At 44.1% G+C, this 25972-nt stretch overlaps 1 protein-coding gene across 1 annotated transcript in view; it reads left to right on the top strand.

Annotated features, from left to right (window-relative positions):
• Positions 1 to 25972, top strand: part of LOC139369009 (membrane-associated guanylate kinase, WW and PDZ domain-containing protein 3-like) — a 91823-nt gene that overhangs the window by 13646 nt on the left and 52205 nt on the right. The window contains exons 2-5 of the mRNA XM_071108575.1: positions 10408 to 10697; positions 15310 to 15426; positions 20401 to 20520; positions 21735 to 21908. Coding sequence (XP_070964676.1) covers positions 10418 to 10697; positions 15310 to 15426; positions 20401 to 20520; positions 21735 to 21908 — 691 coding nt within the window. The 5' untranslated portion in view covers positions 10408 to 10417. The remainder of the gene's footprint in view (positions 1 to 10407; positions 10698 to 15309; positions 15427 to 20400; positions 20521 to 21734; positions 21909 to 25972) is intronic.

A 25972-nucleotide genomic window follows, 5' to 3' on the forward strand; every position in this document is an offset into this window, starting at 1 on the left:
TACCTGATGAAGGTGTAGACTCTGTTACATACCTGATGAAGGTGTAGACTCTGTTACATACCTGATGAAGGTGTAGACTCTGTTACATACCTGATGAAGGTGTAGAATAGATAGACTCTGTTACATACCTGATGAAGGTGTAGAATAGATAGACTCTGTTACATACCTGATGAAGGTGTAGAATAGATAGACTCTGTTACATACCTGATGAAGGTGTAGAATAGATAGACTCTGTTACATACCTGATGAAGGTGTAGACCGTGTTACATACCTGATGAAGGTGTAGACCGTGTTACATACCTGATGAAGGTGTAGAATAGATAGACTCTGTTACATACCTGATGAAGGTGTAGAATAGATAGACTCTGTTACATACCTGATGAAGGTGTAGACCGTGTTACATACCTGATGAAGGTGTAGACTCTGTTACATACCTGATGAAGGTGTAGACCGTGTTACATACCTGATGAAGGTGTAGACCGTGTTACATACCTGATGAAGGTGTAGACTCTGTTACATACCTGATGAAGGTGTAGACCGTGTTACATACCTGATGAAGGTGTAGACCGTGTTACATACCTGATGAAGGTGTAGACGGTGTTACATACCTGATGAAGGTGTAGACTGTGTTACATACCTGATGAAGGTGTAGACCGTGTTACATACCTGATGAAGGTGTAGACCGTGTTACATATCTGATGAAGGTGTAGACTCTGTTACATACCTGATGAAGGTGTAGACCGTGTTACATACCTGATGAAGGTGGAGACCGTGTTACATACCTGATGAAGGTGTAGACCGTGTTACATACCTGATGAAGGTGTAGACCGTGTTACATACCTGATGAAGGTGTAGACCGTGTTACATACCTGATGAAGGTGTAGACCGTGTTACATACCTGATGAAGGTGTAGACCGTGTTACATACCTGATGAAGGTGTAGACCGTGTTACATACCTGATGAAGGTGTAGACCGTGTTACATACCTGATGAAGGTGTAGACCGTGTTACATACCTGATGAAGGTGTAGACCGTGTTACATACCTGATGAAGGTGTAGACCGTGTTACATACCTGATGAAGGTGTAGACCGTGTTACATACCTGATGAAGGTGTAGACCGTGTTACATACCTGATGAAGGTGTAGAATACATAGACTCTGTTGGTGGTTTCTATACTTTTATTACTGCAAGCCAGGTTAAGGACCGTTTTCATTTTGAAAAGCTATTTAAAGTAGAATTTGAATTGTTATTTTTTGTTTTAAGGATATTGTTCTCAAAACACCTAGGCCTAAACTGTTAGAAACATCCACCCCCTCTCTCCTAAACTGATAGAAACATCCACCCCTCTCTCCTAAACTGATAGAAACATCCACCCCTCTCTCCTAAACTGTTAGAAACATCCACCGCTCTCTCCTAAACTGATAGAAACATCCACCCCCTCTCTCATAAACTGATAAAGATCCACCCCTCTCTCCTAAACTGTTAGAAACATCCACCCCTCTCTCCTAAACTGATAGAAACATCTCCTAAACTGATATAAACATCCACCCCTCTCTCCTAAACTGATAGAAACATCCACCCCCTCTCTCCTAAACTGATAGAAACATCCACCCCTCTCTCCTAAACTGATAGAAACATCCACCCCTCTCTCCTAAACTGATAGAAACATCCACCCCTCTCTCCTAAACTGTTAGAAACATCCACCCCCTCTCCTAAACTGATAGAAACATCCACCCCTCTCTCCTAAACTAATAGAAACATCCACCCCTCTCTCCTAAACTGATAGAAACATCTCCTAAACTGATAGAAACATCCACCCCCTCTCTCCTAAACTGTTAGAAACATCCACCCCTCTCTCCTAAACTGTTAGAAACATCCACCCCTCTCTCCTAAACTGTTAGAAACATCCACCCCTCTCTCCTAAACTGTTAGAAACATCCACCCCTCTCTCCTAAACTGATAGAAACATCCACCCCCTCTCTCCTAAACTGATAGAAACATCCACCCCTCTCTCCTAAACTGATAGAAACATCCACCCCCTCTCTCCTAAACTGATAGAAACATCCACCCCTCTCTCCTAAACTGATAGAAACATCCACCCCTCTCTCCTAAACTGATAGAAACATCCACCCCTCTCTCCTAAACTGTTAGAAACATCCACCCCTCTCTCCTAAACTGATAGAAACATCCACCCCTCTCTCCTAAACTAATAGAAACATCCACCCCTCTCTCCTAAACTGATAGAAACATCTCCTAAACTGATAGAAACATCCACCCCCTCTCTCCTAAACTGTTAGAAACATCCACCCCTCTCTCCTAAACTGTTAGAAACATCCACCCCTCTCTCCTAAACTGTTAGAAACATCCACCCCTCTCTCCTAAACTGTTAGAAACATCCACCCCTCTCTCCTAAACTGATAGAAACATCCACCCCCTCTCTCCTAAACTGATAGAAACATCCACCCCTCTCTCCTAAACTGATAGAAACATCCACCCCCTCTCTCCTAAACTGATAGAAACATCTCATAAACTGTTAGAAACATCCACCCCTCTCTCCTAAACTGATAGAAACATCCACCCCTCTCTCCTAAACTTTTAGAAACATTCACCCCTCTCTCCTAAACTGATATAAACATCCACCCCTCTCTCCTAAACTGATAGAAACATCCACCCCTCTCTCCTAAACTGTTAGAAACATCCACCCCTCTCTCCTAAACTGATAGAAACATCCACCCCCTCTCTCCTAAACTGTTAGAAACATCCACCCCTCTCTCCTAAACTGATAGAAACATCCACCCCCTCTCTCCCAGACTATCAGGAATAGGCCTGTTCAGGGCCCTGATTGGTCAGTGGCAGTTTGTGAACTTTGCACTTTTGAGATATGCACACCTCCCCCTGTTTTCTTTTCAGCAGTTTGTTTGTTCACATGTAAGGCCACTCCTTAGGATGACTGGACTCTGACACCACTGGTCTCCTTAGGATGACTGGTGTCTGACACCACTGTTCTCCTTAGGATGACTGGACTCTGACACCACTGGTCTCCTTAGGATGACTGGTCTCTGACACCACTGTTCTCCTTAGGATGACTGGTCTCTGACACCACTGTTCTCCTTAGGACGACTGGTATCTGACACCACTGTTCTCCTTAGGATGACTGGTCTCTGACACCACTGTTCTCCTTAGGATGACTGGTCTCTGACACCACTGGTCTCCTTAGGATGACTGGTATCTGACACCACTGTTCTCCTTAGGATGACTGGTCTCTGACACCACTGTTCTCCTTAGGATGACTGGTCTCTGACACCACTGTTCTCCTTAGGATGACTGGTCTCTGACACCACTGTTCTCCTTAGGATGACTGGTATCTGACACCACTGTTCTCCTTAGGGTGACTGGTATCTGACACCACTGTTCTCCTTAGGATGACTGGTATCTGACACCACTGTTCTCCTTAGGATGACTGGTATCTGACACCACTGTTCTCCTTAGGATGACTGGTATCTGACACCACTGTTCTCCTTAGGGTGACTGGTATCTGACACCGCTGTTCTCCTTAGGATGACTGGTATCTGACACCACTGTTCTCCTTAGGATGACTGGTCTCTGACACCACACAACACTGTTCGTTGCCCTCCTCTCCAATCAGAGAGAGAGAGAGATTCCTGTTGCTAGATGAGTCCAAATAGCTGGTCAGGAAGAATAGGGAGATTTTACCTCAGAAAGACTAACCATTCAGGGTAGGAGTCCTTGACGCAGCATAAGCCTAGTCCTGAAGTGACAATCAAAAATAATATATTTAGTGTGTAATGTTCACTATATAGGGGTTTAGTTCTGTTCCTATTGGTTTAGTGTGTAATGTTCACTATATAGGGGTTTAGTTCTGTTCCTATTGGTTTAGTGTGTAATGTTCACTATATAGGGGTTTAGTTCTGTTCCTATTGGTTTAGTGGGTAATGTTCACTATATAGGGGTTTAGTTCTGTTCCTATTGGTTTAGTGTGTAATGTTCACTATATAGGGGTTTAGTTCTGTTCCTATTGGTTTAGTGGGTAATGTTCACTGTATAGGGGTTTAGTTCTGTTCCTATTGGTTTAGTGGGTAATGTTCACTATATAGGGGTTTAGTTCTGTTCCTATTGGTTTAGTGGGTAATGTTCACTATATAGGGGTTTAGTTCTGTTCCTATTGGTTTAGTGTGTAATGTTCACTATATAGGGGTTTAGTTCTGTTCCTATTGGTTTAGTGGGTAATGTTCACTATATAGGGGTTTAGTTCTGTTCCTATTGGTTTAGTGTGTAATGTTCACTATATAGGGGTTTAGTTCTGTTCCTATTGGTTTAGTGGGTAATGTTCACTATATAGGGGTTTAGTTCTGTTCCTATTGGTTTAGTGTGTAATGTTCACTATATAGGGGTTTAGTTCTGTTCCTATTGGTTTAGTGGGTAATGTTCACAATATAGGGGTTTAGTTCTGTTCCTATTGGTTTAGTGGGTAATGTTCACTATATAGGGGTTTAGTTCTGTTCCTATTGGTTTAGTGGGTAATGTTCACTATATAGGGGTTTAGTTCTGTTCCTATTGGTTTAGTGTGTAATGTTCACTATATAGGGGTTTAGTTCTGTTCCTATTGGTTTAGTGGGTAATGTTCACTATATAGGGGTTTAGTTCTGTTCCTATTGGTTTAGTGGGTAATGTTCACTATATAGGGGTTTAGTTCTGTTCCTATTGGTTTAGTGGGTAATGTTCACTATATAGGGGTTTAGTTCTGTTCCTATTGGTTTAGTGTGTAATGTTCACTATATAGGGGTTTAGTTCTGTTCCTATTGGTTTAGTGGGTAATGTTCACTATATAGGGGTTTAGTTCTGTTCCTATTGGTTTAGTGGGTAATGTTCACTATATAGGGGTTTAGTTCTGTTCCTATTGGTTTAGTGTGTAATGTTCACTATATAGGGGTTTAGTTCTGTTCCTATTGGTTTAGTGTGTAATGTTCACTATATAGGGGTTTAGTTCTGTTCCTATTGGTTTAGTGGGTAATGTTCACTATATAGGGGTTTAGTTCTGTTCCTATTGGTTTAGTGTGTAATGTTCACTATATAGGGGTTTAGTTCTGTTCCTATTGGTTTAGTGGGTAATGTTCACTATATAGGGGTTTTGTTCTGTTCCTATTGGTTTAGTGGGTAATGTTCACTATTTAGGGGGTTAGTTCTGTTCCTATTGGTTTAGTGTGTAATGTTCACTATATAGGGGTTTAGTTCTGTTCCTATTGGTTTAGTGGGTAATGTTCACTATATAGGGGTTTAGTTCTTTTCCTATTGGTTTAGTGGGTAATGTTCACTATATAGGGGTTTAGTTCTGTTCCTATTGGTTTAATGGGTAATGTTCACTATATAGGGGTTTAGTTCTGTTCCTATTGGTTTAGTGTGTAATGTTCACTATATAGGGGTTTAGTTCTGTTCCTATTGGTTTAGTGGGTAATGTTCACTATATAGGGGTTTAGTTCTGTTCCTATTGGTTTAGTGTGTAATGTTCACTATATAGGGGTTTAGTTCTGTTCCTATTGGTTTAGTGGGTAATGTTCACTATATAGGGGTTTAGTTCTGTTCCTATTGGTTTAGTGGGTAATGTTCACTATATAGGGGTTTAGTTCTGTTCCTATTGGTTTAGTGGGTAATGTTCACTATTTAGGGGGTTAGTTCTGTTCCTATTGGTTTAGTGTGTAATGTTCACTATATAGGGGTTTAGTTCTGTTCCTATTGGTTTAGTGGGTAATGTTCACTATATAGGGGTTTAGTTCTGTTCCTATTGGTTTAGTGGGTAATGTTCACTATATAGGGGTTTAGTTCTGTTCCTATTGGTTTAATGGGTAATGTTCACTATATAGGGGTTTAGTTCTGTTCCTATTGGTTTAGTGTGTAATGTTCACTATATAGGGGTTTAGTTCTGTTCCTATTGGTTTAGTGGGTAATGTTCACTATATAGGGGTTTAGTTCTGTTCCTATTGGTTTAGTGTGTAATGTTCACTATATAGGGGTTTAGTTCTGTTCCTATTGGTTTAGTGGGTAATGTTCACTATATAGGGGTTTAGTTCTGTTCCTATTGGTTTAGTGTGTAATGTTCACTATATAGGGGTTTAGTTCTGTTCCTATTGGTTTAGTGGGTAATGTTCACTATATAGGGGTTTAGTTCTGTTCCTATTGGTTTAGTGTGTAATGTTCACTATATAGGGGTTTAGTTCTGTTCCTATTGGTTTAGTGTGTAATGTTCACTATATAGGGGTTTAGTTCTGTTCCTATTGGTTTAGTGGGTAATGTTCACTATATAGGGGTTTAGTTCTGTTCCTATTGGTTTAGTGTGTAATGTTCACTATATAGGGGTTTAGTTCTGTTCCTATTGGTTTAGTGGGTAATGTTCACTATATAGGGGTTTAGTTCTGTTCCTATTGGTTTAGTGGGTAATGTTCACTATTTAGGGGGTTAGTTCTGTTCCAATTGGTTTAGTGTGTAATGTTCACTATATAGGGGTTTAGTTCTGTTCCTATTGGTTTAGTGGGTAATGTTCACTATATAGGGGTTTAGTTCTGTTCCTATTGGTTTAGTGGGTAATGTTCACTATATAGGGGTTTAGTTCTGTTCCTATTGGTTTAATGGGTAATGTTCACTATATAGGGGTTTAGTTCTGTTCCTATTGGTTTAGTGTGTAATGTTCACTATATAGGGGTTTAGTTCTGTTCCTATTGGTTTAGTGGGTAATGTTCACTATATAGGGGTTTAGTTCTGTTCCTATTGGTTTAGTGTGTAATGTTCACTATATAGGGGTTTAGTTCTGTTCCTATTGGTTTAGTGGGTAATGTTCACTATATAGGGGTTTAGTTCTGTTCCTATTGGTTTAGTGGGTAATGTTCACTATATAGGGGTTTAGTTCTGTTCCTATTGGTTTAGTGGGTAATGTTCACTATATAGGGGGTTAGTTCTGTTCCTATTGGTTTAGTGTGTAATGTTCACTATATAGGGGTTTAGTTCTGTTCCTATTGGTTTAGTGGGTAATGTTCACTATATAGGGGTTTAGTTCTGTTCCTATTGGTTTAGTGGGTAATGTTCACTATATAGGGGTTTAGTTCTGTTCCTATTGGTTTAGTGGGTAATGTTCACTATATAGGGGTTTAGTTCTGTTCCTATTGGTTTAGTGTGTAATGTTCACTATATAGGGGTTTAGTTCTGTTCCTATTGGTTTAGTGGGTAATGTTCACTATATAGGGGTTTAGTTCTGTTCCTATTGGTTTAGTGTGTAATGTTCACTATATAGGGGTTTAGTTCTGTTCCTATTGGTTTAGTGGGTAATGTTCACTATATAGGGGTTTAGTTCTGTTCCTATTGGTTTAGTGTGTAATGTTCACTATATAGGGGTTTAGTTCTGTTCCTATTGGTTTAGTGTGTAATGTTCACTATATAGGGGTTTAGTTCTGTTCCTATTGGTTTAGTGTGTAATGTTCACTATATAGGGGTTTAGTTCTGTTCCTATTGGTTTAGTGTGTAATGTTCACTATATAGGGGTTTAGTTCTGTTCCTATTGGTTTAGTGTGTAATGTTCACTATATATTGGTTTATTGGTTTAGTGTGTAATGTTCACTATATAGGGGTTTAGTTCTGTTCCTATTGGTTTAGTGTGTAATGTTCACTATATAGGGGTTTAGTTCTGTTCCTATTGGTTTAGTGGGTAATGTTCACTATATAGGGGTTTAGTTCTGTTCCTATTGGTTTAGTGTGTAATGTTCACTATATAGGGGTTTAGTTCTGTTCCTATTGGATTCGTGTGTAATGTTCACTATATAGGGGACTAGTTCTGTTCCTATTGGTTTAGTGTGTAATGTTCACTATATAGGGGTTTAGTTCTGTTCCTATTGGTTTAGTGTGTAATGTTCACTATATAGGGGTTTAGTTCTGTTCCTATTGGTTTAGTGGGTAATGTTCACTATATAGGGGTTTAGTTCTGTTCCTATTGGTTTAGTGGGTAATGTTCACTATATAGGGGTTTAGTTCTGTTCCTATTGGTTTAGTGTGTAATGTTCCCTATATAGGGGTTTAGTTCTGTTCCTATTGGTTTAGTGGGTAATGTTCACTAAATAGGGGTTTAGTTCTGTTCCTATTGGTTTAGTGTGTAATGTTCACTATATAGGGGTTTAGTTCTGTTCCTATTGGTTTAGTGGGTAATGTTCACTATATAGGGGTTTAGTTATGTTCCTATTGGTTTAGTGGGTAATGTTCACTATATAGGGGTTTAGTTCTGTTCCTATTGGTTTAGTGTGTAATGTTCACTATATAGGGGTTTAGTTCTGTTCCTATTGGTTTAGTGTGTAATGTTCACTATATAGGGGTTTAGTTCTGTTCCTATTGGTTTAGTGGGTAATGTTCACTATATAGTAGTTTAGTTCTGTTCCTATTGGTTTAGTGTGTAATGTTCACTATATAGGGGTTTAGTTCTCCTATGTAAATACTTCATTCCACTTATTCAATAGCTAGCATACGTTCATTCATATTTAATTCAGTTTGAATATCCCTGTTTGTCTACCAGTTGAGGTCCTGCTGTGCTGCGCCCATCTGCTATTTGACATCTATTAAAGCCTTGTTCACATTGCCAGTTTGATGTGAATCAAAAATCTGATTTAGTTTTTTCCATATCCGATTCGAATCTGTTCATTTTTTCCTGCAGTCTGAACGGCCCCAAAAAATCTACATTGTAACATAGTAATTGTAACATAGTAATTGTAACATAGTAATTGTAACATTGTAATTGTAACATAGTAATTGTAACATAGTAATTGTAACATAGTAATTGTAACATAGTAATTGTAACATAGTAATTGTAACATAGTAATTGTAACATAGTAATTGTATCATAGTAATTGTAACATTGTAATTGTAACATAGTAAATGTAACATAGTGTCGTGTCTTTGGCTATGCCGGATTAAGTGATATTAGTTATTATCTGAACCATTCTGACATAGGACCGTCGTCCTCACATCCTCGGAACTGGAGGTTCATTGTCATCAAGGGCTTATATAGGAAGGGGGGGGGGGGGGCGTGTTTGAAAAGTTTTATAGCCCTTGTCCCTTCACAGGGGAGGGCCACTGATTGAGCAGAGCACTATCTTATGAAACCCCAATTCTCACATTTTAGAAGCTAAAATCACATTTCATCCCATCACAAATAATTTTATATTCAAACATTTAAATTGAACAACAATTCCATGTGACTTCGATAACTACAATGTGTAGACTTTCCACTGTAGAGTTTATGTCATCTTATCATTGATGAGAATGTCTCAGATGACAACCGAACTGACGTCATATTCATTAAGTACCACCGCATATGTTCAATTGGTCGGATTACCAGAATATAGTTAATTTCTCCTCACCTTCTGATGTTCCCAGAATCTCTATGTTAACCAAGGGTTTTGCAAATATAACATCAGTAGGGTAGAGAGAAAAAAAGGGGGGAAGAGGTATTCATAAACCTACCCCCAGGCCAACGTCATGACAATAGTAATTTAACATAATAATTGTAACATAGTAATTGTAACATAGTAATTGTAACATAGTAATTGTAACATAGTAATTGTAACATAGTAATTGTAACATAGTAATTGTAACATAGTAATTGTAACATAGTAATTGTAACATAGTAATTGTAACATAGTAATTGTAACATAGTAATTGTATCATAGTAATTGTAACATAGTAATTGTAACATAGTAATTGTAACATAGTAATTGTAACATAGTAATTGTAACATAGTAATTGTTCTGTGATATAACAGTCTCCGGAAACCTGTGCTATCTTGTTCCAGCTCTACTACCATGTCTAAGGACACAGCTCCCTGTGCTGTCCTTTGTATGATGTATTGAGCATCTCTGTGCTGTCCTTTGTATGATGTATAGACCATCTCTGTGCTGTCCTTTGTATGATGTATAGACCATCTCTGTGCTGTCCTCTGTATGATGTATTGAGCATCTCTGTGCTGTCCTTTGTATGATGTATTGAGCATCTCTGTGCTGTCCTTTGTATGATGTATTGACCATCTCTGTGCTCTGTGCTGTCCTCTGTATGATGTATTGACCATCTCTGTGCTCTGTGATGTCCTCTGTATGATGTATTGACCATCTCTGTGCTCTGTGCTGTCCTCTGTATGATGTATTGACCATCTCTGTGCTCTGTACTGTCCTCTGTATGATGTATTGACCATCTCTGTGCTGTCCTTTGTATGATGTATTGAGCATCTCTGTGCTGTCCTCTGTATGATGTATTGAGCATCTCTGTGCTGTCCTTTGTATGATGTATTGACCATCTCTGTGCTCTGTGCTATCCTTTGTATGATGTATTGACCATCTATGTGCTGTCTCGTGTCTCTTCTAGGTTTGCCACCATGTCTAAGGCCACAGCGAACAAGCTGCACTGGCGTTCCAAGGTGCAGGAGAGTTTTGTTCCCCTGGGAGATGGGTCTGGAGAGCTGGGTGTAGCCATCGGGGGCGGGGCTGACTACGGAGAGTTCCCTTTCGTCACCGCAGCACCGGGAGGCGGGACCACGGTGGGTGATGTCATACTGGAGATCGGGGGTACGCCCGTCCTGGGCATGACGCTAGGAGACGTGAGAGGGGTCCTCAACTCATGCCCCCATCCCATACGGATTAAAACTGTCTCTCCAGGTACTGGAATTAATTTACAAAACATCACTTTATAGCTCTCCAGAGCCCGTCTTCATAAAGTGTCTTTAGGTAGGATTGTTGATCTATGGTCAGTTTTGTCTTTTAGATCATAATGGATCAGATTACATGGAGAGGGGGGACCTGATAATATATCATAATGAATCAGATTACATGGAGAGGGGGGGGGGCCTGATCCTAGATCATAATGAATCAGATTACATGGAGAGGAGACCTGATCCTAGATCATAATGAATCAGATTACATGGAGAGGAGGGACCTGATAATATATCATAATGAATCAGATTACATGGAGAGGGGGGGGACCTGATCCTAGATCATAATGAATCAGATTACATGGAGAGGGAGAACCTTATCCTAGATCATAATGAATCAGATTACATGGAGAGGGGGGACCTGATCCTAGATCATAATGAATCAGATTACATGGAGAGAGGGGGGGTGGGCCTGATCCTAGATCAGCACTTCTAGACCTACTCTGAGACGCGTTATGAATACAGACCTAGTTCTCTAGCAATTCAATTACAGACTATCTTTTCCCTTCTGAATCACCAACAACATACAGATGCAGGATCTTAATTTGATCACCCTGTTGCAGGAGAACTTTCTTGCAATTCTTGCAATTTTTTTCTTGTAGTTTATTTGAGGTTTTAAAAGGCTTCTCAAGTTTGTAATTTCCACTTTCCAGACTAGATGTTCCCTTATGAAAATGTGTCATCCATACACAACTGTCCGTTTTTTATAATTCACATTTTAATTCTAATGTCCTGTTGCTCCGGGATTATTTTCTTCCTGCTGTAGCAAACTGGCTCAATTTAAGATCCTACATGTGTAGTGATGTAGCTGTATGGGTGGTAAAGCTGACCCAGCAGTAAACTACACACTTCATTAACAACAGGATTCTCCGAGCAGACTCCTCTGATGGGATGTGTTTATTAGTTGGCTGACAGCCATTTCTTCCTAGCTGGCCTCTACATTCCATTAAAGAGGACACTGCAGTTCAGACAATAACAAAGAAGCACCCCATCACTCATTTGGTAAATATCCGCGTTTGTTTACAAATTCATATATATTTCTTTACAAACAAAGGGGGTAAACAAGCTTGTATTTTGGGTTTTGATAAAGTTATGAAAATAAGATCATGGGAGATTTAAAAAAAATTATAATCATCTAGTTTTAGTGGGTATATATCATAAATATGAAAGTCCTAAAATTGATGTCTTAATCACAGATTGACCATTTAATGAAATGTGTGTGACAACTGTCCTGTTCTACTGTCCTGTACTACTGTCCTGTACTACTGTCCTGTACTACTGTACTACTGTACTACTGTCCTGTACTACTGTCCTGTACTACTGTCCTGTACTACTATCCTGTACTACTGTCCTGTACTGCTGTCCTGTACTACTGTACTACTGTCCTGTACTACTATCCTGTACTACTGTCCTGTACTACTGTTCTACTGTCCTGTACTACTGTCCTGTACTACTGTCCTGTACTGCTGTCCTGTACTGCTGTCCTGTACTACTGTCCTGTACTACTGTCCTGTACTACTGTACTACTGTCCTGTACTACTGTACTACTGTCCTGTACTACTGTACTACTGTACTGTACTACTGTCCTGTTCTACTGTCCTGTACTGCTGTCCTGTACTGCTGTCCTGTACTACTGTCCTGTACTACTGTCCTGTACTACTGTCCTGTACTGCTGTCCTGTACTACTGTCCTGTACTACTATCCTGTACTACTGTCCTGTACTACTGTCCTGTACTACTGTCCTGTACTGCTGTCCTGTACTGCTGCCCTGTACTACTGTCCTGTACTACTGTCCTGTACTACTGTCCTGTACTGCTGTCCTGTACTGCTGTCCTGTACTACTGTCCTGTACTACTGTCCTGTACTACTGTCCTGTACTGCTGTCCTGTACTACTGTACTACTGTCCTGTACTACTGTCCTGTACTACTGTTCTACTGTCCTGTACTACTGTTCTACTGTCCTGTACTGCTGTCCTGTACTACTGTCCTGTACTGCTGTACTGCACTGCTGTCCTGTACTGCTGTCCTGTACTACTGTCCTGTACTACTGTTCTACTGTCCTGTACTACTGTCCCGTACTACTGTCCTGTACTACTGTCCTGTACTACTGTTCTACTGTCCTGTACTACTGTCCTGTACTACTGTCCTGTACTACTGTCCTGTACTACTGTTCTACTGTCCTGTACTGCTGTCCTGTACTACTGTCCTGTACTACTGTACTACTGTCCTGTACTACTGTACTACTGTCCTGTACTACTGTCCTGTACTGCTGTCCTGTAATACTGTACTACTGTCCTGTACTACTGTCCTGTACTACTGTTCTACTGTCCTGTACTGCTGTCTTGTACTACTGTCCTGTACTACTGTCCTGTACTACTGTCCTGTACTACTGTCCTGTACTACTGTACTACTGTCCTGTACTACTGTCCTGTACTACTGTCCTGTACTACTGTTCTACTGTCCTGTACTACTGTCCTGTACTACTGTTCTACTGTCCTGTACTACTGTCCTGTACTACTGTCCTGTACTACTGTCCTGTACTACTGTACTACTGTCCTGTACTACTGTCCTGTACTACTGTACTACTGTCCTGTACTACTGTCCTGTACTACTGTCCTGTACTACTGTCCTGTACTACTGTTCTACTGTCCTGTACTACTGTCCTGTACTACTGTTCTACTGTCCTGTACTACTGTCCTGTACTACTGTCCTGTACTACTGTCCTGTACTACTGTACTACTGTCCTGTACTACTGTCCTGTACTACTGTACTACTGTCCTGTACTACTGTCCTGTACTACTGTCCTGTACTACTGTCCTGTACTACTGTTCTACTGTCCTGAACTACTGTACTACTGTACTACTGTCCTGTACTACTGTCCTGTACTACTGTCCTGTACTACTGTCCTGTACTACTGTACTACTGTCCTGTACTACTGTCCTGTACTACTGTCCTGTACTACTGTCCTGTACTACTGTCCTGTACACATGTCCTCTACTGTATGCTTATTGTTATTGTCCAACGTTTGGTTATTTTTTACCCCTGGTTATTGTTGTTGCTGGTGTCCCGGTGACAATGTTGATTCTTATTATTTTCATATTGTAAATATCCAAAATAATCTTTGGCAAAATGTACATTGTTGCGTCATGCCAATAAAGCAAGTTGAATTGAGAGAGATTTTGTTATGTTTTTATTTTGTAGGAAGATGTTCCCGTGTTTCTCTGCCTCTTGTTTCTTCATGTTATGTCTCTGTGTGATGACATGGTACATGGAGGGAACAGCACACTAATTCAGCCCGCAGCGGTGTGGGTGGCATAAAGAGGTCACCGCAGCGGTGTAGGGGGCATAAAGAGGTCACCGCAGTGGTGTAGGGGGCATAAAGAGGTCACCACAGCGGTGTAGGGGGCATAAAGAGGTCACCACAGCGGTGTAGGGGGCATAAAGAGGTCACTGCAGCGGTGTAGGCAGCATAAAGAGGTCACCACAGCGGTGTAGGCAGTATAAAGAGGTCACCGCAGCAGTGTATACAGTATAAAGAGGTCACCGCAGTGGTGTAGGGGGCATAAAGAGGTCACCGGTCACCGGTCACCGCAGCGGTGTAGGCATTATAAAGAGGTCACCGCAGTGGTGTGGGTGGCATAAAGAGGTCACCGCAGCGGTGTAGTCAGCATAAAGAGGTCACCGGTCACCGCCGCAGCGGTGTAGGCAGCATAAAGAGGTCACCAGTCACCGCAGCGGTGTAGGCAGCATAAAGAGGTCACCAGTCACCGCAGCGGTGTGGGCGGCATAAAGAGGTCACCACAGCGGTGTAGGCAGTATAAAGAGGTCACCACAGCGGTGTAGGCAGCATAAAGAGGTCACCGCAGTGGTGTAGGGGGCATAAAGAGGTCACCGCAGTGGTGTGGGTGGCATAAAGAGGTCACCGCAGCGGTGTAGGCAGTATAAAGAGGTCACCGGTCACCGCAGCGGTGTAGGCAGCATAAAGAGGTCACCGCAGCGGTGTAGGTGGCATAAGGAGGTCACCAGTCACCGCAATGGTGTAGGCAGCATAAAGAGGTCACCACAGCGGTGTAGGCAGCATAAAGAGGTCACCGCAGTGGTGTAGGGGGCATAAAGAGGTCACCGCAGTGGTGTGGGTGGCATAAAGAGGTCACCGCAGCGGTGTAGGCAGTATAAAGAGGTCACCGCAGTGGTGTAGGCAGTATAAAGAGGTCACCGGTCACCGCAGCGGTGTAGGCAGCATAAAGAGGTCACCGCAGCGGTGTAGGTGGCATAAGGAGGTCACCAGTCACCGCAATGGTGTAGGCAGCATAAAGAGGTCACCAGTTACCGCAGCGGTGTAGGCAGCATAAAGAGGTCACCGCATCGGTGTGGGTGGCATAAAGAGGTCACCGCAGGCGGCACCACTGTGCCCGTAATGCCTTAAATGGCTCCTTCACAACGTCTTTGGGTGTGTCCTTAACTACAGCTCGTCACTGGGTGGAGATCTGTTAGAGGTGACGGACACAGTTAACTCATGTTTTGTTGCTAACGTCTGATAACATGTCTCTATCGTACAGGCTCTACTCTGTGTAAGGACCTGAGGCTGTACCTGAGCAAGTGTTTCACTCCAGGATCCATGGACAGCCAACTACAGCAGGTGATCAGGGAGAATCTGTACCTCAGAGCCGTCCCCTGTGAGTAGCAATGTGATAACTATAACTATAACTACACACACACACATACGCAGACACACACACACACACGCACGCACGCACACACATGCAGGCACGCACGCAGGCACACACACACACACAGGCACACATCTCTCGCACACATCTCTCTCTCACATCTCTCTCTCTCTCACATCTCAACTCTGTGTTCCTGTCTCTCTCATCTCTCTCTCTGTGTTCCTGTCTCTCTCATCTCTCATCTCTTTGTTCCTGTCTCTCTCATCTCTCTCTCTGTGTTCCTGTCTCTCTCATCTCTCTCTGTGTTCCTGTCTCTCTCATCTCTCTATGTGTTCCTGTCTCTCTCATCTCTCTATGTGTTCCTGTCTCTCTCATCTCTCTCTGTGTTCCTGTCTCACTCATCTCTCTCTGTGTTCCTGTCTCTCTCATCTCTCTCTGTGTTCCTGTCTCACTCATCTCTCTCTGTGTTCCTGTCTCTCTCATCTCCCTCTGTGTTCCTGTCTCACTCATCTCTCTCTGTGTTCCTGTCTCTCTCATCTCTCTCTGTGTCCCTGTCTCACTCATCTCTCTCTGTGTTCCTGTCTCACTCATCTCTCTCTGTGTTCCTGTCTCTCTCATCTCTCTATGTGTTCCTGTCTCTCTCATCTCTCTCTGTGTTCCTGTCTCTCTCATCTCTCTCTGTGTTCCTGTCTCTCTCATCTCTCTCTGTGTTCCTGTCTCTCTCATCTCTCTATGTGTTCCTGTCTCTCTCATCTCTCTCTGTGTTTCTGTCTCACTCATCTCGTTCTGTGTTCCTGTCTCTCTCATCTCTCTCTGTGTTCCTGTCTCTCTCATCTCTCTCTGTGTTCCTGTCTCACTCATCTCTCTCTGTGTTCCTGTCTCTCTCATCTCTCTCTGTGTTCCTGTCTCTCTCATCTATCTCTGTGTTCCTGTCTCTCTCATCTCTCTCTGTGTCCCTGTCTCACTCATCTCTCTCTGTGTTCCTGTCTCTCTCATCTCTCTCTGTGTTCCTGTCTCACTCATTTATCTCTGTTTTCCTGTCTCTCTCATCTCTCTCTCTCTGTTCCTGTCTCTCTCATCTCTCTCTGTGTTCCTGTCTCTCTCATCTCTCTCTGTGTCCCTGTCTCACTCATCTCTCTCTGTGTTCCTGTCGCTCTCATCTCTCTCTGTGTTCCTGTCTCTCTCATCTCTCTCTGTGTTCCTGTCTCACTCATCTCTCTCTGTGTTCCTGTCTCTCTCATCTTTCTCTCTGTGTTCCTGTCTCTCTCATCTCTCTCTCTGTGTTCCTGTCTCTCTCATCTCTCTCTGTGTTTCTCTCTCTCTCACCCTCTCCCCCCCCCCCCCCCACACACACACACACACAAAGTCCAACAAACATCAAGCAGTCACGCACACAAACACTTACCAAAACACATGTTTATATCCTCATGCACTTATAATCAGATGTACTCAATCACAGATGATTGCATAGGAAACCAGACGTTGTAGCAAAGCTGCGATGCCGTCGTGTTGACGGAGAGAGAGCTGCCAGGTGACTGCTGCTCAAAAACAAGATGAAACAAAAACAAAAGTGAAAAGTTCAGTTACTAAACGGGTGAGAGAAGCACTTACACTGTTGCTACGGTAACTGCCGTCAAGCATCAGGCCAGTGAGATGATTCATCTTGACAGACCGATGCTTGTTGTTCGTCTGCATCCCAAATGGCACACTATTCCCTATATAGTTCACTACTTTAGACCAGAGCCCTATGGAACCCTATTCCCTATATAGTGCACTACTTTAGACCAGAGCCCTATGGAACCCTATTCCTTATATAGTTCACTACTTTAGACCAGAGCTCTATGGCACCCTATTCCTTATATAGTGCACTGCTTTAGACCAGAGCCCTATGGCACCCTATTCCCTATATATAGTGCACTACTTTAGACCAGACCCCGATGGACCCAGGTGACTTATGGGAATAGGAACCCAGATTTGTTCCCCTATCAAAACCTCCTCCAGCCTCATTTCTCCATGTCAACCACTATTCTACCTGTCACTTTCAGAGTTTGGATGCAGTTTGATGTTTATACCAGAGTATATAACGCGTTCGCTGCCCGCACCCGCCCGCCCGACTAGCATCACTACTCTGGACGGTTCTGACTTAGAATATATGGACAATTACAAATACCTAGGTGTCTGGTTAGACTGTAAACTCTCCTTCCAGACTCATATTAAACATCTCCAATCCAAAATTAAATCTAGAATCAGCTTCCTATTTAGCAACAAAGCCTCCTTCACTCACGCCGCCAAACATACCCTCTTAAAACGGACGATCCTACCGATCCTCGACTTCGGCGATGTCATTTACAAAATAGCCTCCAACACTCTACTCAGCAAACTGAATGCAGTCTATCACAGTGCCATCCGTTTTGTCACCAAGCCACTTATACCACCACCACTGCGACCTGTATGCTCTAGTCGGCTGGCCCTCGCTACATATTCATCGCCAGACCGACTGGCTCGTAGCTGGATTCTTCACAGATCTTTTGTACCTTCTCCAGAACATAAATGTTGTTCGGACCTCAAGTTCTGTGAGGTGGAAGAAATTCCTTTGTTCTCTATGAAACTTCATTCTGTCTCTATACTGTGGCCATGAGGAGATCCTTTCCTCAGGAATTTATGACCTCTCTGACCACAGGAGCCTAGTTGGAGGCAAGGGGGAGGCAGGGAGAGGGGGATGGGGCTTGCTGTTCCTAATTTTTACCTTCCTATATCTGAGGGTGGTTTTAAGCTTCCTGAGCCTGAGGGTGGTTTGACATCTTCCTAAATCTGAGGGTGGTTTTAACCTTCCTAAATCTGAGGGTGGTTTCAACCTTCCTGAGTCTGATGGTGGTTTGACATCTTCCCAAATCTGAGGGTGGTTTTAACCTTCCTGAGTCTGAGGGTGGTTTTAACTTTCCTAAATCTGAGGGTGGTTTTAACCTTCTTGACCTGGAATTGTATCGACCCAAGGCTTTTACTTGTGACATATAGTTAAATGCACTAAAGAGGAAACAATGGGTCACTTATATCCCTTATAACCACACAGGAGGCAGATGGTTCCAGTCTCAGAGATGTAATATATACAAGGGCTAGGCAAATGGCATGTCCAGGACAGGCAGAGATCAGTAATCCTATTTAGAGTCAGGGCAGGCTCAGTGTCAGTGCAGGCTCAGTGTCAGTGCAGGCTCAGTGTCAGTGCAGGCTCAGTGTCAGGGCAGGCTCAGTGTCAGGGCAGGCTCAGTGTCAGGGCAGGCTCAGGGTCAGGAAAGGCTCAGTGTCAGGGCAGGCTCAGTGTCAGGGTAGGCTCAGTGTCAGGGCAGGCTCAGTGTCAGGGTAGGCTCAGTGTCAGGGCAGGCTCAGTGTCAGGGCAGGCTCAGTGTCAGTGCAGGGTCAGGGCAGGCTCAGTGTCAGGGCAGGCTCAGTGTCAGGGCAGGCTCAGTGTCAGGGCAGGCTCAGGGTCAGGGCATGCTCAGGGTCAGGGCAGACTCAGGGTCAGGGCAGACTCAGGGTCAGGGCAGACTCAGGGCAGGGTCAGGGCAGGATCAGGGTCAGGGCAGGCTCAGTGTCAGGGAAGGCTTAGTGTCAGTGCAGGCTCAGGGTCAGGGCAGGCTCAGGGTCAGAGTAGGGTCAGGACAGGCTCAGGGTCAGGGCAGGCTCAGGGTCAGGGCAGGCTCAGGGTCAGGGCAGGGTCAGGACAGGTTCAGGGGCAGGTCAGGGTCAGGGCAGGGTCAGGACAGGCTCAGGGTCAGGGCAGGCTCAGGGTCAGGGCAGGCTCAGGGTCAGGGCGGGCTCAGGGTCAGTGCAGGCTCAGGGTCAGGGCAGATCTCAGGGTCAGGTCAGGGTCAGGACAGGCTCAGTGTCAGTGCAGGCTCAGGGTCAGGGCAGGCTCAGGGTCAGGGCAGGCTCAGGGTCAGGGCAGGGTCAGCGCAGGTTCAGGGCATGCTCAGGGTCAGGGCAGGGTCAGGGCATGCTCAGGTTCAGGGCATGCTCAGGTTCAGGGCATGCTCAGGGTCAGGGGAGGCTCAGGGTCAGGGCAGGCTCAGTGTCAAGGCATGCTCAATGTCAGTGCAGGCTCAGGGTCAGGGCAGGGTCAGGATAGGCTCAGGGGCAGGGCAGGGTCAGGGCAGGGTCGGGTCAGGGCAGGCTCAGGGTCAGGGAAGGCAAAAACAGGTCAGAACCAGGAAGCCTTGAACCCAAACTAGAGAGAAAGAAAAACTCAGAAAAACCCACTGGGATGACTTGCTCCTCTCTGTCACGTGTGCTCCCTCGCCGGCCTCTAGGTCACCAGACTGCTCATTAGGGCGCACACCTGTCACCTGGACTCCATCACCTCCTCGATCACCTGCCCTTAATGTGTCCCTCCCTTTGGTTTCTTCCTAAGTCGTCATTGTTGCTGTTTCATGTCGGTGCGCTGTTTGTGTTTCTTGTTTTGTTCATTTATTAAATGTATTCATTCCTGAACTTGCTTCCCGACTCTCAGCGAACATCGTTACAGACTGACGACTCTCGGCGAACGTCGTTACAGACTGACGACTCTCGGCGAACGTCGTTACAAACTGACGACTCTCGGCGAACGTCGTTACAGACTGACGACTCTCAGCGAACATCGTTACAGACTGACGACTCTCAGCGAACATCGTTACAGACTGACGACTCTCAGCGAACATCGTTACAGACTGACGACTCTCAGCGAACATTGTTACAGACTGACGACTCTCAGCGAACATCGTTACACTCCTGCCCATTTACACATGCTTTCCTCTGTCTGCTGCTGGTTGAGAATAGTTTCAGGTGTGCCTCAGAAATCAAAGATATGTCTTCTAAGGTTCTAGTACATTTATACCAGATGGAGGCTTGTTTACCCTAACACAGTATATTCCCATTGTAAACAAGTCTATGCTTGACTAGTGTGTGTGTGTGGCCCACTATAGACTTCCCTTATCCTCCTATCTCCAGGTACGACCAGGCCGCCTCGCCACGAGGAGATATCAGGAGTGGACTACAATTTTGTCTCCATAGAAGAGTTCTTTTCCCTGGATGAGTCTGGAGCCCTATTGGAGAGTGGCAAGTTCAAAGGTAAGAGTGTGTTTATTGGCCAGTGGTGGAGTGTGTGTGTTTATTGGCCAGTGGTGGAGTGTGTGTGTTTATTGGTCAGTGGTCAGTGGTGGAGTGTGTGTGTTTATTGGCCAGTGGTGGAGTGTGTGTGTTTATTGGCCAGTGGTGGAGTGTGTGTGTTTAGTGGCCAGTGGTGGAGTGTGTGTGTTTATTGGCCAGTGGTGGAGTGTGTGTGTTTATTGGTCAGTGGTCAGTGGTGGAGTGTGTGTGTTTATTGGTCAGTGGTGGAGTGTGTGTGTTTAGTGGCCAGTGGTGGAGTGTGTGTGTTTAGTGGCCAGTGGTCAGTGGTGGAGTGTGTGTGTTTATTGGTCAGTGGTCAGTGGTGGAGTGTGTGTGTTTATTGGTCAGTGGTGGAGTGTGTGTGTTTATTGGTCAGTGGTGGAGTGTGTGTGTTTATTGGCCAGTGGTCAGTGGTGGAGTGTGTGTGTTTATTGGTCAGTGGTGGAGTGTGTGTGTTTATTGGCCAGTGGTCAGTGGTGGAGTGTGTGTGTTTATTGGTCAGTGGTGGAGTGTGTGTGTTTATTGGTCAGTGGTGGAGTGTGTGTGTTTATTGGCCAGTGGTGGAGTGTGTGTGTTTATTGGTCAGTGGTGGAGTGTGTGTGTTTATTGGTCAGTGGTGGAGTGTGTGTGTTTATTGGCCAGTGGTGGAGTGTGGGGGGGTAAATGCTGGTAAAAGTCGTTTACCAAACTTTTTGATTTTGCGCAAGTGTTTAGCTACATTGAGAAATAGGGAGCATTACTTTACTATCAAGCATACGTGGTGCTAATAATGATATTTAGGCTACTGATATTTTCCTAATTTCACCGTGTGTATTTAATTTGAGGTATTTAATTTTTTATTTGTTACTGCATTCCAACTTCTTTTCCGTTTCGTTGTTGTAAACAAAGGCTCTCCACAAATAAAATTAATTGAAAACTTGAATTCTTGCTTTTTTTGTTTTTACATATAGCCTACAGTAACAAACTGTTATTTTGTATTCTAATGTTACCTAAGACCTTCATCAACAAAAACCATTTTTTTTTATTAGATGCCTATATAAAATGTATGAATTGCTAGAATGTTTCAGTCAGAATGACTGCTCATTAGCTTGAAGGGGGAGTTTCTTGATGCCCAGCATTTCTCGTGTTATTTGATTAACAGATTGTTCCTCCTCTGTACCTCCTCCTCCAATCAGGTAACTACTACGGGACGCCCCGCCCAGTCCACATTGGCCCAGACAGCCCACCAATCACGTACCAGGAACACCGGAACGTGCTCCGGAACTTCAGGACGCGCAGCAAGTCGCTTAGCAACCTGGAGAAGGCTGTGGAGGAGGGAGAGAACAGTGAGGAAGACTCTGGTCTGTCAGGTAACGTCACATACAGCTGTCTATAAACGGTCTGTTAGCCTGAACATCGAGACATCCATCACAGACGAGACACTGAGAACAATCACCAGACTTTAGTTCTTTTCTGATGATCTCATTTCTCTCTTTTATAGCTGTAACAAGTATGTGTGTGTTTTCTATCCCAGTTTGCTCCCCAAGCTTAACATTGTTGTCATCTATTTCCCACCATTTTCCTCAATGAGCTTGACACCTTGATAAGCTCATTTCCCAATGAACACTCATCGTACCGGGCGACTTTAACCTCCTGGCCCCTGGCCCCTGGCCCCTTTTAACCTCACCCTTTCCCAGTTCTCTCCCACTGCCAGGCAATATGCTTGACTTCATCTTCACTAGAGGCTGTTCTCCTACTAATCTCACTACATCCGCCCTCTATTTCTGATCACTACTTTGTTTCCTTGCCTCTCCATCTTTCCTCCAACCCTAGCCACTCAGCCCCTACCCAGATGGTCATGCACCGCCGAAGGTTTCACTCAATTCAATTCAATTCAAGGGGCTTTATTGGCATGGGAAACATGTGTTAACATTGCCAAAGCAAGTGAGGTAGATAATATCTCTCTCTCTCTCTCTCTCTCTGTCTCTCTGTCTCTCTCTCTCTCTCTCTCTCTCTCTCTGTCTCTCTCTCTCTCTCTCTCTCTCTCTCTCTATCTCTCTTTCTGTCTCTCTCTCTCTGTCTCTCTCTCTCTGTCTCTCTCTCTGTCTCTCTCTCTGTCTCTCTCTCTCTCTCTATCTCTCTATCTCTCTATCTCTCTCTCTTTCTGTCTCTCTCTCTGTCTCTCTCTCTCTCTGTCTCTCTCTCTCTCTCTCTCTCTCTCTCTCTCTCTCTCTCTCTCTCTATCTCTCTCTCTTTCTGTCTCTCTCTCTCTATCAATTCAATTCAATTCAATTCAATTCAATTCAATTCAAGGGGCTTTATTGGCATGGGAAACATGTGTTAACATTGCCAAAGCAAGTGAGGTAGACAACATACAAAGTGAATATATAAAGTGAAAAACAACAAAAATGAACAGTAGACATTACACATACAGAGGTTTCAAAACAGTAAAGACATTACAGATGTCATATTATATATATATATACAGTGTTTTAACAATGTACAAATGGTTAAAGGACACAAGATAAAATAAATACGCATAAATATGGGTTGTATTTACAATGGTGTGTGTTCTTCACTGGTTGCCCTTTTCTCGTGGCAACAGGTCACAAATCTTGCTGCTGTGATGGCACACTGTGGAATTTCACCCAGTAGATATGGGAGTTTTTCAAATTTGGATTTGTTTTCGAATTCTTTGTGGATCTGTGTAATCTGAGGGAAATATGTATCTCTAATATGGTCATACATTGGGCAGGAGGTTAGGAAGTGCAGCTCAGTTTCCACCTCATTTTGTGGGCAGTGAGCACATAGCCTGTCTTCTCTTGAGAGCCATGTCTGCCTACGGCGGCCTTTCTCAATAGCAAGGCTATGCTCACTGAGTCTGTACATAGTCAAAGCTTTCCTTAATTTTGGGTCAGTCACAGTGGTCAGGTATTCTGCCGCTGTGTACTCTCTGTTTAGGGCCAAATAGCATTCTAGTTTGCTCTGTTTTTTTGTTAATTCTTTCCAATGTGTCAAGTAATTATCTTTTTGTTTTCTCATGATTTGGTTGGGTCTAATTGTGCTGTTGTCCTGGGGCTCTGTAGGGTGTGTTTGTGTTTGTGAACAGAGCCCCAGGACCAGCTTGCTTAGGGGACTCTTCTCCAGGTTCATCTCTCTGTAGGTGATGGCTTTGTTATGGAAGGTTTGTGAATCACTTCCTTTTAGGTGGTTGTAGAATTTAACGGCTCTTTTCTGGATTTTGATAATTAGTGGGTATCGGCCTAATTCTGCTCTGCATGCATTATTTGGTGTTCTACGTTGTACACGGAGGATATTTTTGCAGAATTCTGCGTGCAGAGTCTCAATTTGGTGTTTGTCCCATTTTGTGAAGTCTTGGTTGGTGAGCGGACCCCAGACCTCACAACCATAAAGGGCAATGGGCTCTATGACTGATTCAAGTATTTTTAGCCAAATCCTAATTGGTATGTTGAAATTTATGTTTCTTTTGATGGCATAGAATGCCTTCTTGCCTTGTCTCTCAGATCGTTCACAGCTTTGTGGAAGTTGCCTGTGGCGCTGATGTTTAGGCCAAGGTATGTATAGTTTTTTGTGTGCTCTAGGGCAACAGTGTCTAGATGGAATTTGTATTTGTGGTCCTGGTGACTGGACCTTTTTTGGAACACCATTATTTTGGTCTTACTGAGATTTACTGTCAGGGCCCAGGTCTGACAGAATCTGTGCATAAGATCTAGGTGCTGCTGTAGGCCCTCCTTGGTTGGTGACAGAAGCACCAGATCATCGGCAAACAGCAGACATTTGACTTCGGATTCTAGCAGGGGGAGGCCGGGTGCTGCCGACTTTTCTAGTGCCCGCGCCAATTTGTTGATATATATGTTGAAGAGGGTGGGGCTTAAGCTGCATCCCTGTCTAACCCCACGACCCTGTGTGAAGAAATGTGTGTGTTTTTTGCCAATTTTAACCGCACACTTGTTGTTTGTGTACATGGATTTTATAATGTCGTATGTTTTACCCCCAACACCACTTTCCATCAGTTTGTATAGCAGACCCTCATGCCAGATTGAGTCGAAGGCTTTTTTGAAATCAACAAAGCATGAGAAGACTTTGCCTTTGTTTTGGTTTGTTTGGTTGTCAATTAGGGTGTGCAGGGTGAATACATGGTCTGTTGTACGGTAATTTGGTAAAAAGCCAATTTGACATTTGCTCAGTACATTGTTTTCATTGAGGAAATGTACGAGTCTGCTGTTAATAATAATGCAGAGGATTTTCCCAAGGTTACTGTTGACACATATTCCACGGTAGTTATTGGGGTCAAATTTGTCTCCACTTTTGTCTCTCTCTCTCTGTCTCTCTGTCTCTCTCTCTCTCTGTCTCTCTCTCTCTCTCTCTGTCTCTCTCTCTCTCTGTCTCTCTCTCTCTCTCTCTCTCTATCTCTCTATCTCTCTCTCTCTGTCTCCTCTCTCTCTGTCTCTCTCTCTCTCTCTCTCTCTCTCTCTCTCTCTCTGTCTCTCTCTCTCTCTGTCTCTCTCTCTCTCTCTCTCTCTGTCTCTCTCTCTCTGTCTCTCTCTCTCTCTGTCTCTCTCTGTCTGTCTCTCTCTCTCTCTCTCTCTGTCTCTCTCTCTCTCTCTCTCTCTGTCTCTCTCTCTCTGTCTCTCTCTCTTTCTGTCTCTCTCTCTCTGTCTCTCTCTCTCTGTCTCTCTCTCTCTCTCTCTCTCTCTCTCTCTCTCCCTCCTCACTCCCTCCTCACTCCCTCTCTCTCTCCCTCCTCTCTCCCTCCTCACTCCCTCCTCTCTCCCTCCTCTCTCCCTCCTCTCTCCCTCCTCACTCCCTCCTCTCTCCCTCCTCTCTCCCTCCTCACTCCCTCCTCTCTCCCTCTTCACTCCCTCCTCTCTCCCTCCTAACTCCCTCCTCTCTCCCTCCTCACTCCCTCCTCTCTCCGCTCCTCATTCACTCAGCCTACTGAACCCACTGGTCCCGCTCATTCACTCAGCCTACTGAACCCACTGGTCCCACTCACACAGAACTACCCTACGCCTCTCTCTCCAGAATACATCCAGCAAATAGTGAGGTCCGGCCGCCCAACAACCTGCCCACTCGACCCCATCCCCTTCTCCAGACCATCTCTGTAGACCCTCTCCCATTCTTCACTTCCCTCATCAACTCATCCCTGACCCCTGGCTGAGTCCCCTCTGACTTCAAGTTGGCCAGGGTCGCTCCCTTCCTCGAGCCCGCTGACATCAAAAACAACCTTTCTTTGATTTCCAAAACACTTCGGCGTGCTCTCTCTGACAAACTTTCTCACTATCTGTCTATCTGTCTCAGAATGATCTTCTTGACCCTAACAAGTCAGTCTTCAAGACGGGTCACTCAACCAAGACTGCTTTTCTCCGTGTCACAGAGGATCTCCGCTCTGCCAAATCTGACTCTCTCTCCT

This window comes from Oncorhynchus clarkii, chromosome 16, assembly GCF_045791955.1.
Source record: "Oncorhynchus clarkii lewisi isolate Uvic-CL-2024 chromosome 16, UVic_Ocla_1.0, whole genome shotgun sequence".
Classification (NCBI taxonomy): domain Eukaryota; kingdom Metazoa; phylum Chordata; class Actinopteri; order Salmoniformes; family Salmonidae; genus Oncorhynchus; species Oncorhynchus clarkii.